This window comes from Prunus dulcis, chromosome 3 (assembly GCF_902201215.1).
Source record: "Prunus dulcis chromosome 3, ALMONDv2, whole genome shotgun sequence".
Lineage (NCBI taxonomy): Eukaryota > Viridiplantae > Streptophyta > Magnoliopsida > Rosales > Rosaceae > Prunus > Prunus dulcis.
Window position 1 is genome coordinate 2,225,840 of NC_047652.1, and position 15,289 is coordinate 2,241,128.

At 38.2% G+C, this 15,289-nt stretch overlaps 2 protein-coding genes across 3 annotated transcripts; both read left to right on the plus strand.

Annotated features, from left to right (window-relative positions):
• The first annotated feature begins 616 nt into the window (after positions 1-616).
• Positions 617-3,612, plus strand: LOC117621103 (subtilisin-like protease SBT1.5). Its single transcript, XM_034351400.1, has one exon. It carries the CDS (start codon positions 924-926, stop codon positions 3,294-3,296), a length of 2,373 nt encoding a protein of 790 aa, XP_034207291.1. The 5' UTR covers positions 617-923; the 3' UTR covers positions 3,297-3,612.
• Positions 3,613-11,828: 8,216 nt separating this feature from the next.
• LOC117621105 (ethylene-responsive transcription factor RAP2-12-like) lies at positions 11,829-14,873 on the plus strand. 2 transcript variants are annotated; one of them, XR_004584889.1, is made up of 3 exons: positions 11,829-12,250; positions 13,545-14,481; positions 14,590-14,873. XR_004584889.1 is itself a non-coding variant. In XM_034351401.1 (3 exons), exons 1-2 carry the CDS (start codon positions 11,989-11,991, stop codon positions 14,429-14,431), a joined length of 1,149 nt encoding a protein of 382 aa, XP_034207292.1. In that variant the 5' UTR covers positions 11,829-11,988; the 3' UTR covers positions 14,432-14,477; positions 14,590-14,873. The 2 variants fall into 2 exon arrangements, 1 of the variants encoding a protein (XP_034207292.1); XM_034351401.1 differs by having other exon boundaries at positions 13,545-14,477.
• Positions 14,874-15,289: the final 416 nt, after the last annotated feature.

Below are 15,289 nucleotides of genomic sequence, written 5' to 3' on the forward strand. Positions count from 1 at the left end.
CTTCTTTTATTCGTTTAAAATACGGGTCTTCACATAAACACGAGAGATGATTCTCCATAAAATCAAATCACTTTAAAGTGATTATATGGAGAAATAATTCTCCATATAAGTGACTATTAATCTATCTAAAATTACTGTTAAACATTTCATTAAAAAAAAAATTACTTTCAAACGAGTCCTAAAGAAAAAGGACTGTAATTGTTTATATATATATTGATTTAGCGGCAATATGTCACTATGCTTTTCAGAAAATATTCACTGGTTAAACAGGTCACTGTTGTATGGCTTTTTTAAAATCTTATTTTATGAATTACTGTTTTTTACAGTCAAATATAGCTTAATTAAGCAGGCTGATCCACAAGGTCACTAACCAACAATAAGAAAAAATTACATGGTGCATAAGATTCTCTCAAATTTCCTCCTTGCGTCTTTTTGAAAGAAGTGAAAGGTGTAAGCAAAAACCACTCAAACATCACATCCAAGAACACAGGGATAAAGACAAAACATTCCACTATTTTGTTAGCAATAAAGTTACAAAAAACCCATCTCCTCCTCTTCTTTCCTGTACCAATGAAAACTACACAGTAAAGTTGTATAAGTACATAGACCATATAGTTCCCCCCGCTAAACATTGATTGTAATTGTACCCTCTCTCTCTCTCTCTCTGTCTCTCCCACCTCACTGTCTGCAATACTACTTACACAATGCATTCAATTTTCAATTGAATTTTGAATCAAACCCAAACCAAAGTGATGAAATCAAGTACCAAATAGAGTGTGACCACACCACCTCCCAATCTCACTCTCTTCTTTTTTCACTTTTTATTATTAAACTCATTAATGTGTTTCATCCATAAGCAATAAGAAGAAGAAGAAGAAGCAGCTCAAGCTCAAGCTCACTCTCTCTCTCTCTCTCTCTCTCCAATGGCTCTCTCTCTTCTCTATCTCCTCATAATCTCACTCTCCTTCTCCAACTTACCCTCTTCTTCTTCTTCTTCTTCTTCTTCTTCTGATAATAATAATAATAATAATAATGTTAATAATGCTGCAAAGACCTTCATAGTCCAAGTCCAGCCAAGCTCCAAACCCTCCATTTTCCCAACCCACCAAGACTGGTACTCTTCCTCTCTCTCCTCTCTTTCTTCCGATAAAGCCACTGCCCCCACTGTCCTCCACACTTACTCTACTGTCTTCCATGGCTTCTCTGCCAAGCTTTCCCCATCCCAAGCCCAGACACTTCAGTCCCTTGACCACGTCACCACCATTATCCCCGAGCAAGTCCGCCAACTCCACACCACCCGCTCCCCCGAGTTCCTCGGCCTCCGCTCCACCGACGCCGCCGGTACCCTCCTCAGGGAGTCCGATTTCGGGTCCGACCTTGTCATCGGAGTCATCGACACCGGCATCTGGCCTGAACGCAAGTCATTCCACGACCGAGACCTGGGCCCCACCCCCTCCAAGTGGAAAGGCCAGTGCGTCGCCGGCAAAGACTTCCCCGCCACCACCTGCAACCGCAAGCTTATCGGCGCTCGCTTCTTCTCCGCTGGCTTCGAGTCCACCAACGGAAAAATGAATGAGACCACAGAGTACCGCTCCCCCCGCGACTCCGACGGCCACGGGACCCACACTGCCTCCATCGCTGCCGGGAGGTACGTTTTCCCGGCATCCACTCTCGGCTACGCCAAGGGCGTTGCCGCCGGAATGGCTCCCAAGGCCCGGCTTGCTGCCTACAAGGTCTGCTGGAGCGCCGGCTGCTACGACTCCGACATCCTCGCCGCGTTCGACGCCGCTGTCGCCGACGGCTGCGACGTCGTTTCCCTCAGCGTCGGTGGCGTCGTCGTCCCCTACCACCTCGACGCCATAGCCATCGGCGCGTACGGAGCCTCGGACGCCGGCGTCTTCGTCTCTGCCTCCGCCGGAAACGGCGGTCCCGGAGGGCTCACAGTCACCAATGTGGCACCGTGGGTGACAACCGTAGGCGCGGGAACTATCGACAGGGACTTCCCGGCCGATGTGAAGCTCGGGAACGGCAGAATAATCCCGGGCATGAGCATCTATTCCGGGCCGGGTCTCGCTCCGGGTCGGATGTACCCGCTGGTTTACGCGGGCGGCGTCGGCGGCGATGGCTACTCCTCGTCTCTGTGTCTAGAAGGTTCTCTGAATCAAGTAAAAGGGAAAATCGTCGTCTGCGACAGAGGAATTAATTCAAGAGCCGCGAAAGGTGACGTGGTGAAGAAAGCCGGAGGCGTTGGTATGATACTCGCGAACGGGGTTTTCGACGGCGAAGGACTAGTAGCTGACTGCCACGTGTTACCCGCCACCGCTGTCGCTGCCTCCACGGGCGACGAAATCAGGAGATACATCGCCGCATCCAAGTCTAAGTCCCCAGCTACAGCGACAATTGTGTTCAAGGGGACTCGGATCCGGGTCCAGCCCGCGCCGGTCGTGGCGTCGTTTTCAGCCCGCGGGCCGAATCCGGAGTCTCCGGAGGTATTGAAGCCGGATGTTATCGCGCCCGGCTTGAATATATTGGCGGCTTGGCCCGATAAAGTCGGGCCCTCGGGCGTGGCTTCGGATAAGAGAAACACGGAGTTCAATATCCTCTCGGGAACATCAATGGCTTGCCCACACGTGTCCGGCTTGGCGGCGCTGTTGAAAGCGGCGCATCCAGATTGGAGCCCGGCCGCCATTAGATCCGCCCTGATGACCACGGCATACACCGTGGACAATCGGGGTGAGACCATGCTGGACGAGTCCAGCGGCAACACTTCCAGCGTTATGGACTTTGGGGCGGGTCATGTCCACCCGCAAAAGGCAATGGACCCGGGGTTGGTCTACGACATTGTCTCTTACGATTACGTGGATTTCTTGTGCAATTCCAATTATACCACTAAGAACATCCAGGTGGTGACTAGGAAGTTTGCCAATTGCAATGGGGCTAAGAGGGCAGGGCATTCTGGGAACTTAAATTACCCCTCCTTGTCTGTGGTGTTTCAGCAATATGGAAAGCATAAGATGTCTACTCATTTTATTCGGACCGTGACAAATGTGGGTACGCCGAATTCGGTTTATCAGGTGACGGTTAAGCCGGCTGCAGGGATGACGGTGACGGTGGAGCCGGAGAAGCTTGCGTTTAGGAGGGTGGGGCAGAAGTTAAGTTTTCTTGTGAGGGTGCAAGCCTTGGCAGTGAAGCTATCCCCTGGTAGCACTAGCGTGAAGGGTGGTTCTATAGTTTGGTCTGATGGGAAGCACACTGTGACTAGCCCCTTGGTTGTGACAATGCAACAACCTCTCTAGGTGTTTGTATGTGTGTGTGTTTAGGGTTTCGGGTTTCGGGTTTTAGGAATTTTGCGCTCCTTAGACCTTGTTACAAAAGTCATAACTTATCTTTCTCTCTATATAAATATGTATGTATAATGAGAATGTGTACTTTCAAGTTTTTCGACTCAAGAAAACTGGTGGGGTTTGGTTGGTTTGTTGTAAGATTAAGAAGCGAAAACGTTTGTAGAACGAAAAAAAAAAAAAAAGGCATGGTTTTTGTTTTGTAGTCTTTAATGTATATTTGTTATCTCTAAATCGTTCTGATTAGTTTATAAGTAAGATTTGTGAAGCATATGATTTTGTTTCCTGCAATATGATTTTGTTGTCAAAGTTTCTTTCTGCACGTAAACATTGAGCTAATGAGAATCATTAAGACAAGAAGAATCATGTGGGGTGCTTGAAGCAACGACATGGCGTTTTCTGGACTAAATCTGCAAATCAGACAAACTACTTTCTTGATGGGTGAAATTATGATATAAAATGGTGTATTATTCATGATTAAAAACCCATAAATTGTGTAGTGTGTTTGAAATATGTGCATGCCTAATGAGAAGATCCAACTAACCAGTTGTCTAGGCTTTTTGCAAGATCAATTTGACCTCATGCAAATCTAAATAATGAAGGCTTTTTGGAATCCCCTTTTAAGTTTCCTCTTGATTTAGTTTAAACTTTATTACCTCTCAATCTCAATCCATTGACAATTTGACGTCCTACCCGATGCTTTTAGCTATAAAACACAAGCAATAACATCAGGATCTGTCCGCGTACAAGTTTATGCAAAAGGTTAATTAATCCGTTTGTCAAAAGCAACTTATTAGCTGGAAAGTGTCACTTACTAGGGAAATTCTTTAACTTTATTGACCATTATAACACGGTCTTTAGCAGTTGATATTTTGTTTTACTTTGCTCATAAAATCATGATGCCCCGTTCTTTCTTAAATCACAATTTTGCGACGTGTATTCGTAAAATTATTCGTGATATTCATCATTTAACTAATTCGTTTGTGTAGATCTCCTTAAATATAAGAACAACAACAAAAACCCAAACTACGATCTCAATCTTGGCTATCGCATGTGGAGAGACAGGCCAGGCAGCACACATGTCTTGGCTTGTTCTAAGAAACCAACCACCCTAGGCACCCCCTGATGTAGAAATTACAGGCATTGTCTTGGCCAATCTATGCTATCAAGTTTGATTCACAAGGTGCAACTTTGCAAGGGCAAGTTGCAAGCTGACTTTACATATTGGAGGGACCAATGCTTTCCGACGCCTCTCCCATTATTAGAATTCAAGGATAGCATAGTCCATAAATTGCAGAGGCATTTTCCTTCCTGCCAGATATGACTTACGTAACGTGGGGCATGCATCTGTGGTCAGATTCACATGTCTCACTACACTATCTAGGTTTTGTGGAAGCTAGTCACTTCACGTTTCTCTTTCTTTTTCTCAATTTCTTGTTTTGTTGTTTGATGGAACATGTGACTTCCTTTGGGATCGCAATTTCCCCGCCAATTCCGCGAGCCCTTTACATGGTTACACCTAATGGGGACAGGAATAGTTATGAACACATTATGTGTTTGTGGTTGTAATATTTTTCTACTTCTTTGATGTGATAATACAAGATGTTTATGTCAAGGAAACAAATTGAAAAAATGTACAATGGTTTTATACCTGATTGAGGTCATGTTATCCCGACGAGTAGCGACGAAAATAACAAATTCAGCCCCTGCTGCGCCGTACTCGTTACCGTCTCTACATGTTGGATATACTTGTACAGACATGGATTGGGTGTACGTATGGAATTTTTTAGAGATATTTAGTGATATACCCATTTCTAGCACTACTATTATAAATAAACCCTACACAATTGAATTCCTATAAAAAAACCCAAAAAAAACCCAAAAAATGATAGCTAGCCTTATAGAATTTAATATTGATTATTAAATTACTTTGATGCCCTATTGAGTGCTTTGGGTATTTTTATGAGATTTTAGGGTTGGGCTTGTTTTAAGAAATTGATGGTAGTTTTGTAATTTATAAGAAGTTAAAAGCTTTTTTGTTATGTTGTAAATGGGTTTTGGGTGTGTTTCTAAAGTCCATTTTATATAGGGTATTTTTATAATTTGGGCCCCCATATTGGGTATAATAGTGAATCTCCAAATTTTTTAACTTAAAGATTTGAACATTATGATTTGTTTTAATTAAATGAAGATAATTACCGCTACGAAAAAGTATTTGGGTTTCAAGTAATATTGTGGCCCAACTGACTTTGGACAACGAGAAGGCCTGGGTAGAGATAGCTGCCCTACTAAAACTCTGTGGTTATGAGTTGGGGGTGATGTTTTGCCTTGCCCACCTGAAGCCACCCAAAGCCCCTTCATGGAAAATGGGCCTAACATTTGGTATGAGTTTGTAATATTTGAGCAGGCCAAGTAATAAAATAAAAATAAAAGGGTTTCAAGTGTGCCCAATTTGACTTGTTACTAATCTTTGACTGTTGAATGAGAAAATTTAGAAGACATAGATTACGATGAAAAATCAAAAGCATGATTCTCCCAGCCGACGTCAAAATGCAGGCCACTTGATCATCTGAGGTCACACCTAACGTTTGTCCCTTGGGAGATGACAAAATATATTGTGAGTTTTGTGTACGTAGCATCATTTTCTTCACCAGTCACCTCCACCTCTAAAATTTGACATCATCTTTGCCAAACGCCAAATGAAGTACCCTAATCCTGTCGAAGAAAATGACATGAAAGATATATGCACCTTGCTTACTTCGACTACAAGACCCTCTTGCATGTGTGTGAGTGTGACGACGAATCAAAGTGGTCCATATAGCTATAATTTCACAGCACCCACTAAGCTAAAGCCAGGCCAGACTTGATAGGGCAAGCCTAAACTCCATGTCTATTCTTTTCGGAATAGTCAAAAAATCTCACGATCCGTACTTTCGTATGTTGCGATAAACTCTAAATACATGTTTTTAGTATATGTAAACAATGCGTGTTAAATATAATCAAAAGTTCCTTCATTTGGGTAAAAATGCGATATAAAAATGAAGAAACTGAAAGAGAAAATCTTTATATGCATGGTATTCCGGGGAAAACAACTTTAAATTGCAGGATTTTTGGATGTGAGAGATCGGCAGACGTAACGATGACCTAATATTGTTCATGGTTGTTACAAACTTGGAAGCTAACCCTTCCCCGTGTCTAAATGCGTAACAGTAAATGACCACCGACTCAATAGAAATAATTTTTTCTATTGATTTCTCTACCTTGATATAAATTTAAGAAAATAATTTAAATATATATATTTTTTGCCTCAATTCTAAGAGAATAATTATTACTTTAGAGAGAGAGAGAGAGAGAGAGAGAGTCCTTTCCCAAATTAGCGTGACATGGATGACATGGTGGCCACTCCTAGTCTTGAAATAGTACATAATAGATGCATGGAATTCCTTCTTGTCTTTATGGGTAAAGCCAAATAACTTGAATTCACTATTTTATGAGGTATTATATTATGCAATGTAATATTTCAACTTGGTCGACAACTTGTCTTCAAGTGGTACCAATTTAAAGATTTTTTTTTAAAAATGTACACAAGATTATTCCCAGTTGAGATTAAACTAATCATGTGATTATGTGTTAAGTTTTGTCATTTGTTCAAGGTCGTAACTTTAAATGACTATAAAATTTGCATAGCTTTGGTTTTGGTTTTTGGTTTTGATTTCGGCTTTGGTTTTGGTTTCTGGTTTCTGATTTCTGGTTTTTGTTTATGGTTTTGATTTCAGTTTGGTTTTGATTTTTGGTTTTGATTTCGGCTTTGGTTTTGGTTTTCGGTTTTGATTTCGGTTTGGTTTTGGTTTTTGGTTTTGATATGGACTTTAGTTTTGATTGTGGTTTTGATAAAATGGCAATGCTTTATATTTCTTCTCACCTAGTACACCCTTTAAGTTTATTTAAACTAATTAAAAGCCCTAAGCATCCACCATGAGCAAAGTCTAAAATATCAATGAAGTATCAAGGATATTGATACACATATTGTATAATTATCAATAATATCTTCGATATTATCGGAAAATATCGACATCGATAATTTCTCACAAGCTTCAACAACATTTGACCAAAATATTGAGATAATATCGATAAATATTGAAAATATCGCTATATGGACAACTTCAACTAATCTCGGATCCATATAGATGTATGTTAACAACTATATGCAAAACTATTATGAAAATTTATCATTTAATGACTACTCTTTATAATACATTTATTCTACGCATAAAGATGATGAACTCATGGCAAAAGAAATTAAGGAAAAAAAACTTAAAATTGGTTTTGCACTTTTTGAATAGAAGACAGCTAGGTTTTGTGGATGAGGAGGAACAAAGAAGATCCTCCACTTGGCCACTTGATTTAAGATTTTTTGTATATAATATGGTAGTACGTACTAATGGTTCTACCTAGTAATTATTATTATATATCCCAAAGAATATTTATTAATTAAAAAAACAAAATGTCAATAAGTGAATCATGAAAGTGTAGAGCACAAGCTCCTCTTCCACCTCATCACCCTTCTGAACCTTCTTGGATCCGTCCCACAAGTATTAGTATATGTTAATATAAAATCATCAGAATAATATCTTAATTTGTTTACTCAACGTTGGAGAGGACACTTAGTCGGCAATTAAATTTTTAGGCTCACTTGATTAAGAGGAATGGGGGACAGAATGGGACAAAAAGCTGCAAATGCGTTTTGTTTAGCAACAAACAAATAAAAATAGTGATAGCATGTGACAAAACTTGATTTACATCAAAAGGTGTGGATAAGATAAGATCATTTGAAGAACATATTTTAAAGTTTAAACTACTTTAAACTCAATTTTCTCATGAACGTTTTTTCGATGTATCTGCTATATTTGTCAAAGATGATAGTCAATCGGTGTATATCTGTTATCTTTTGGTGTTTACGAACAGTGAATTGGCTTTGTGACAACATAATTGCAATCCGACAGATTTAGTTTTTTTATTTTTAGAATAAGTTGTAAAAACTCTCTTTGAGGTTTTTTTTAATGTAGTTTTTACCTTTCATTTGTGAGAGCTTTTCATCTATCATTTGTGAGAACTTTTCACTTCTATTTTGTAAGAGTTCTTATTTGTATTGTTTAGGTTTGGTTTTTCTAAGTCTTATCTCTTTTTTATTTGCAATCTTAGTTGGGATGCCGGTATTATAGTTTCTTTGGCTGCGTAATCGTTAGTGAAGAAACACTAGATTGTCTTAATATTGATGTTAAATTTCTTCGTAATTATAATAGCACTTTGTAGCTAGTTTATTGTCCCTTTATATCTAGTATATTATCTCATAATTTTTCAACAAAACAAAACCCAATTATCGGACCCTAAAAAAAAAGAGTTTAACTTCCTATTAGAAGGTTAAAAATTTGTGCATGAATCACATAATTAATCAAACTTAATCATAATTACAGCATCCATTGCAAAATCGTGTAGAAGGGTTCCACGTCCCACTTTGGTAGAAATGTGTATACTACTACATATGCAGTAATAGGCACCCAAGCAAGTTGGACCATGAAAGAATGCTTATAAATTGGCAAAATAATACAACTGCACGTCAACCAAGTTATAGAAAAAGGTTTATCTTATATCATTTTCAAGGAAACGGGACTTCCGTCTAAATACAATGCGAAATAAGACTCACAAAACTATCGATCAAATATTTATCATGATCTCTTGGACTATAGGATCCAAGAAATTTGTGATTATTCACTATTGGATGTAAATTCAACGATTCACTTATTATTACACTCTTTTTAAGAAACTTTTTTGAACCATTGGATTAATATTTAACGGTGGATGACTACAATCTCTTGAACTCCTGTGGTTCAAAAGATCGGGATTATCATTATCATATATCCCATTCGACCCAAAAAAAAAAGTCCCACACCGAATAAGGGTCCCACTCATTTCTTTTAAGATTTGTCGCTTAGTTTTTTCCGATCTTTTTCATTCCTCGTTTAATTGCACCATATTCTGATGCATGAACCTCCTTTCCTCCGTCGCTTAAATTATATATTTTCACTTTTTAACCCATTCACACAACTTGAGATAGACCTCACCATGTACAGTAGCTTTTGAAATTACCGCGGTAAAACAGTAGTATTTTCCCCCTTCCCATTTCACCCTCTTCTGTGTATGAATTTGATGATTGCCATGTTGCTCTTCTGAGTTTTTTTTTTTACAGTGGTGGGTAACTGGTCAACAACAGATTGATCCACCAATTACGTTACGACAGATCGACGGTGTAAAATTGAGACAGAAATTCTGCTTACAACTGTTGTAAACATGACCTAGAGCTATCCGACATATCAGGATTGGAGAAATTCATGAAGAACATAAGCATGATTCAAGGTATATACCATGATATATAAATTGAACACATGACTAGTATTGAGAGGTTAGCTGTTTAACGATTTTAAAATAATTGTTCGTAGTTAATTGATATAAATCTCACAATACATATTACATTAATTAATGATTGAAAGTCGTCGACACGTACGAAAATTCTAAATGAGATAGCGAACAAATGAAATTTTTTTAATGTCATATTTAAAGTGAGGCGAAGAAATAACACATGTCGCAACTTATAATAAAAGTAATTTTGTTTAGAAGTCAAAAAAGGATTTCTAGTGATCAAAGCACTTTGCAAAATGTGCACGTTTCTGATTCCCGAGCATAGAACATGTGTTGTTGACACGGTTTCTTCTGTTTTTGACCAACACGTACGTACAAAGGTTTCTAATGTTGAGTCCAGAAAATCATCTGATAAATCAGTGGCTTATGCATGCGCGGGTTATAATTTCTCCTTAATTAAGATGTCAAAACGACGTCACTGTTTGAAATGAAATGGCAAGGAAATAAAAATGGACTTGATTTTGTGAAACTCGTGAATTCAAGAAAAGTTAGGTGTGGTTCAAACATTTCAATGATTTCAGGTCAAAATAGGGTAAAGGTAAACCAGTCCTCCTCATAGAGGTGGACTTATGAAAGTTAGGTAAGATATATATACCCAAAGAGTTCTTGCTAGCTATCTCAATAAATAAGGCCCACGAAAGGTAATAAATCCTCCAAATTTTTGCTACCTAATCTTGAGAATCCACTTTTTTAAAATAATAATATAGGAGGTTATTAAAGTAATTTATCTCTAATTAAATCCGAATATACAATTGAGAGTCATCGTATTTGTTGAAGAATGTAAAAAGTCTCACACCAGAAATTTGACAAGATAAAATACAACATATAATGAGTCGTTCCACTAGTGATAGCGTCAAAACATTTTATGATAAAATCTCACTCTTAATAATTTCATTTAATTTTATTTATTTGAAGCATATAAGATATTGTCAGGTAATTTCAACCAAAAAAGTTGGGAAAAGCTTTGATAGGTGTAAATAATGATGAAATTCTTTTTTATACAAAATTCGTCAGATTTTCTTCCACATTCCACAAAGTGGCTGTGACAATATCTGAGGTTTTAATGACCTCCAAAGCCAAATTTGCCAATGGAAAGCTCCAAAAGGCGAGAAATGCCATAGCTCTATGTTTTTGCCAACTTCCAACCTATCTCTATCTCTGTATTATGCAATGACTAAACATCATTATTACTTTCTCAAGAGTTAATACACACTCACACCGATTAATAAAGGAGACCAATTATAGGATGTTCTATACGTAAGAACGACTGACGTTAATAAAAATGTCATTTTCTTTATGTACATAATTACTTATTTCATACGAAGAAATTTTCTTTAAAAATATGAAGTACTGTAAAAATTTGGTGACAATCATAAATACGCAACTTCAAAACTCATGCTGTCATTATAATTACGCAAGTGCAAGGACTTGTAACTTTAATAGTTAGGAATATTTATTGGCACATGATGTAATTAGAAATAAAAGTAGATTCGATATATTTGCCTTGGAAAATTCAAAAGAATATATCGGCGCATACAAAGTTGTATATGTCTACAAATGTCCAATGCAATACGAACACGCACAAAAATTTCTATTTTTTTGATGAACTCCCTTTCATAGATTTCTTATTTAAAACTAAAACACCATAACAAGTTCAAATTCACCTTTCATTTGAGTGAGAACGTTAATAGAATAGAATATAGTTTTGGTAAAGAATCGGGAATAAATTTAAAATGACCATGATCAATAAATAGTCCCTGAAGTAAAAATAAAAAATAAAAATCATCCTCCTAAATCCCAAAAATTCATCTGCTACTTTTGCTTTCTATTTTGTATTTTCAGAGGCCAGTAAAAGAGCAGCGGTAAATTTGAAAGCATCAGAGAAGGGCGTTCTGGAGAACAAAAGCAGCGGCATATGTAAATCTCCGCGTTAAACAAGGGCAAGAAAGTAAAAGAATCATCCGCCCCGGTCCTTTGCGCGCAAGAAAATATATATAAAAACCTTAAAACCCTCAGTTTACTCAGAAGAAAATAACAAAAGCATTTCTCTTTTAACTCGCTTCGTTTCCAAAACACAAACCCAGTCGTATACATTTTAGTCTGAAAAATCCCAGCTTTTCGATTTTCCGACACCTTTTCCAGCTGCAAAGTCCTCTGAGAAACAGCAAAAATGTGTGGAGGTGCTATAATATCCGATTTCATAGCGCCGACTCGGTCTCGGCTCACCGCCGACTACCTCTGGCCCGATCTCAAAAAACCCAGTTCGGATAAGCGGTTCTCGAAGCCTCTCAGGCCCGAAATCATTGACTTAGACCACGACTTCGAGGCTGATTTCCAGGAATTCAAGGACGAGTCTGACGTGGACGAAGATGATGAAATGGTTGAGGCCAAGCCCTCTGCTTTCTCTGCTGGAAAGCCCTCTTCTGCTCGTGGTAAGCCTTACCTCTTATCGTCGTTGTTTCTTGAGCATTTACATCATTTGTGTGTTTGTTGTGTGTATTGATTGATTCTGTGATGCATGTATTGGCTTTTTGGTTTAAAGGGTGGATTGATGTTAGAGATGCTATTTTTGAATATTTTATGTCATAGGTTCTGGAACTCTGGTGATTCAATCTGTTGGATTATTTTGTTTCATACGAAAATTGAGTTGCTGATTTTTCTGCTCATGGGGTAGATAGTAATATATTTTTTTTTTTTGTTTATAAATATTTTCCGATTTAATTTATGAAATTTTGTGGCTTCAAAGTGACTGAATGTTCTGAGTAAATTTTGTTTTGAATAAAATTTCTATTTAGTTTTGTTATTGTTCTATAGCAGACAGCTTTTTTTGCTTGTTAAAAAAATTATAGATGTGTAATTTTGAGTATGTGTAAGCTGATCGCTTTAGAAAAGAAGTTTGTTTTAATAATTAAAAATAAATAAAATTTGATGAGGTATTTGTTAGGTGGGTAGGGAAAGATCTTGGTGATCTTGTATGATTTTGATCAATGACTTTTTGTTTATTAATTTTTAGGGAGGGGGAAAATAGAATTTTTATGTAAGGAATCATCACTGTAGATTTTCATTGTTCTCAAAATAATATTTGTAAGAATTCTCAATTTTTGTTTATTATCTCTAGCTAGTAATGGATTAATATTTGGTTTATGGTCGATTTTGCAAATAATCAAATATCAGGCTGGGATCCATAGTGAACTGGAATTTCCAGAGTCAAATACGGAATATATTTCTATTGATCCGTAGGAGATGATATCTTCATTTTTTCCTTCGATAATTTATATTTTTATTTGTAGAAGTTACTAGTTGCTTGTTATACCTTATGTCCTGTCAAGTTATTCTGCTTTTTATGTCATGTGATGATCATGCTTGTAGCAATATGAAGAGATCAAAGTTTCTTCTTGTCAATATCTTTGTCATATGCAATAATATTAAGCTTTTGTTCTTTTTCATATTGTATCAGATCGCATCTGGTTTTCATATTGTATCAGATCGCATCTGGTATAACTATGATCCAGGCGTTTGTTTTCATTTTTTTCTTGGGGTCATAGGTGATGGAGTGAAGGTTTTTCTCTTTGAATCCTTATGGCTGTGTACCTAAACATGTTCTGAATCCTTTTGATCAATACATGAGTTTTTTTTTTCATGTGATTTACATCGAAGAAGATTAATGAACTTCCTTGGTGTATTTTATCCTTGTCTTTGATATATTTCTTCTTCCAATTATTGAAGGCTCTACGACTGTGAAATCAGTGGAGTTCAATGGGCAGGCTGAGAAATCTGCAAAGAGAAAGAGGAAGAACCAGTACAGGGGAATTCGCCAGCGCCCATGGGGTAAGTGGGCTGCAGAGATCCGAGACCCAAGGAAAGGGGTCCGGGTTTGGCTTGGAACTTTCAACACTGCAGAAGAAGCTGCAAGGGCTTATGATTCCGAGGCACGTAGAATTCGTGGCAAGAAAGCCAAGGTTAATTTCCCTGATGAAACCCCACGATCTTCTGCAAAGCGTTCTGTCAAGGCAAATCCTCAGAAAATGCTACCCAAGACAAACACAAATGCCATTCAGCCTAATCTGAACCAGAATATCAATTTTGTGAATGACCCAAATCAGGACTACTACAATGCTATGGGTTTTCTGGATGAAAAGCCAGCAACTAATAACTTTGGGTTTATGTCCACCTTCCCGGCCAATGAGGATGTTGCGCTGAAATCCTCTACCCCATCCGATGCTGTCCCGCTGTATTTCAGCTCTGATCAGGGAAGCAATTCTTTTGATTGTTCTGACTTTGGCTGGGGAGAACAAGGTTCAAAGACTCCAGAAATATCATCTGTTCTTTCATGTGTTATGGAAGAAAGTGATGACTCACTGTTTCTGGAGGATGCTAGCCCAACGAAGAAACTGAAGTCTAACCCAGAGGATCTGGTGCCTGTTCAGGATAATGCAGGAAAGACACTGACTGATGAGCTCTCAGCTTTTGAGTTGAAGTACTTTCAGACGCCATATCTTGATGGGAGCTGGGATGCTTCAGTGGACGCCTTCCTCAGCACAGATGCAACTCAGGATGGTGGCAACTCAGTGGACTTCTGGAGCTTCGATGACCTGGTTGGGGGAGGTTTCTGAGCGAACTTTTCCCCATACATTCTATTTTATGTAAATAAAGCTACATGTTAGTGAGTTCAATTCTGCGTCAGCTTCTACATTGTTTAATTTTCTGTTTCATGTTCACTCTCATTTTATTCAGAAAGAGATCCTGGTTGCTTTTTTACTTGTGGTTGCAGGATGCTTTTCTCTGGGTTTGGAGTGCAAGCTGTTGAACATGCATAAGGCTTGTATGGGGAGTATTTTAAGCCGTAGCAATGGTCTATGGAGAGCATATAGGTATTAGGTTTACTTTCGCCTTCAAAGACTTAGAATTTGGGTTGCTGAACTTGATGTTTGTATTCATGACATTGTGTGAGTGAGTTATAATGGATGATACTGAAACCTGGTAATTGTGAACTTCCGTTAAATTTATTTAGGTCTTTCTTTTTATAAGAGGCCATCAAATTTTGCGTATGTTTTACGTTGTTGGTGTTAGGATCTTTGTGGAGAAAAAACTCAACTAGTTTCTTAGCTTAAACTTCTTTGTATCGACCTCTGGTGGTTGTAGACTTGGTAGTGAAGGCAACAAGATGTGTTTGACATCTGACCTTGGGAAGACGGAATTACCAAAAGACCCTGCCATTTCTGTTAATAATTTAGAGTATGTGGGGAAACTTTTCTCAGATATCTGGAGTATATTATGACATTAGTTTATGCATGTGGCATGGAATTGGCTGTGGCCTCCAGGTTTTATGGTTTGCCATATGCCTCAGCCATGTGAAGAGTGTTTTTGCATGTCTGCCACATGTTCTCTCTCTCATGAATGGTTAAATTTTGAAAGTATGCGACAGACACGTGGCGGTAGGCTGATGGATTTGTGTGTCTTCTGCCCTCATA

Excerpts from the sequence above, each read along its gene's own strand:
- LOC117621103 (XM_034351400.1), top strand. The coding sequence starts at position 924 with ATGGCTCTCTCTCTTCTCTATCTCCTCATAATCTCACTCTCCTTCTCC.
- LOC117621105 (XM_034351401.1), top strand. The coding sequence starts at position 11,989 with ATGTGTGGAGGTGCTATAATATCCGATTTCATAGCGCCGACTCGGTCT. Across the intron at positions 12,251-13,544 it reads AAAGCCCTCTTCTGCTCGTG|GCTCTACGACTGTGAAATCA; the intron begins GTAAGCCTTACC and ends CAATTATTGAAG.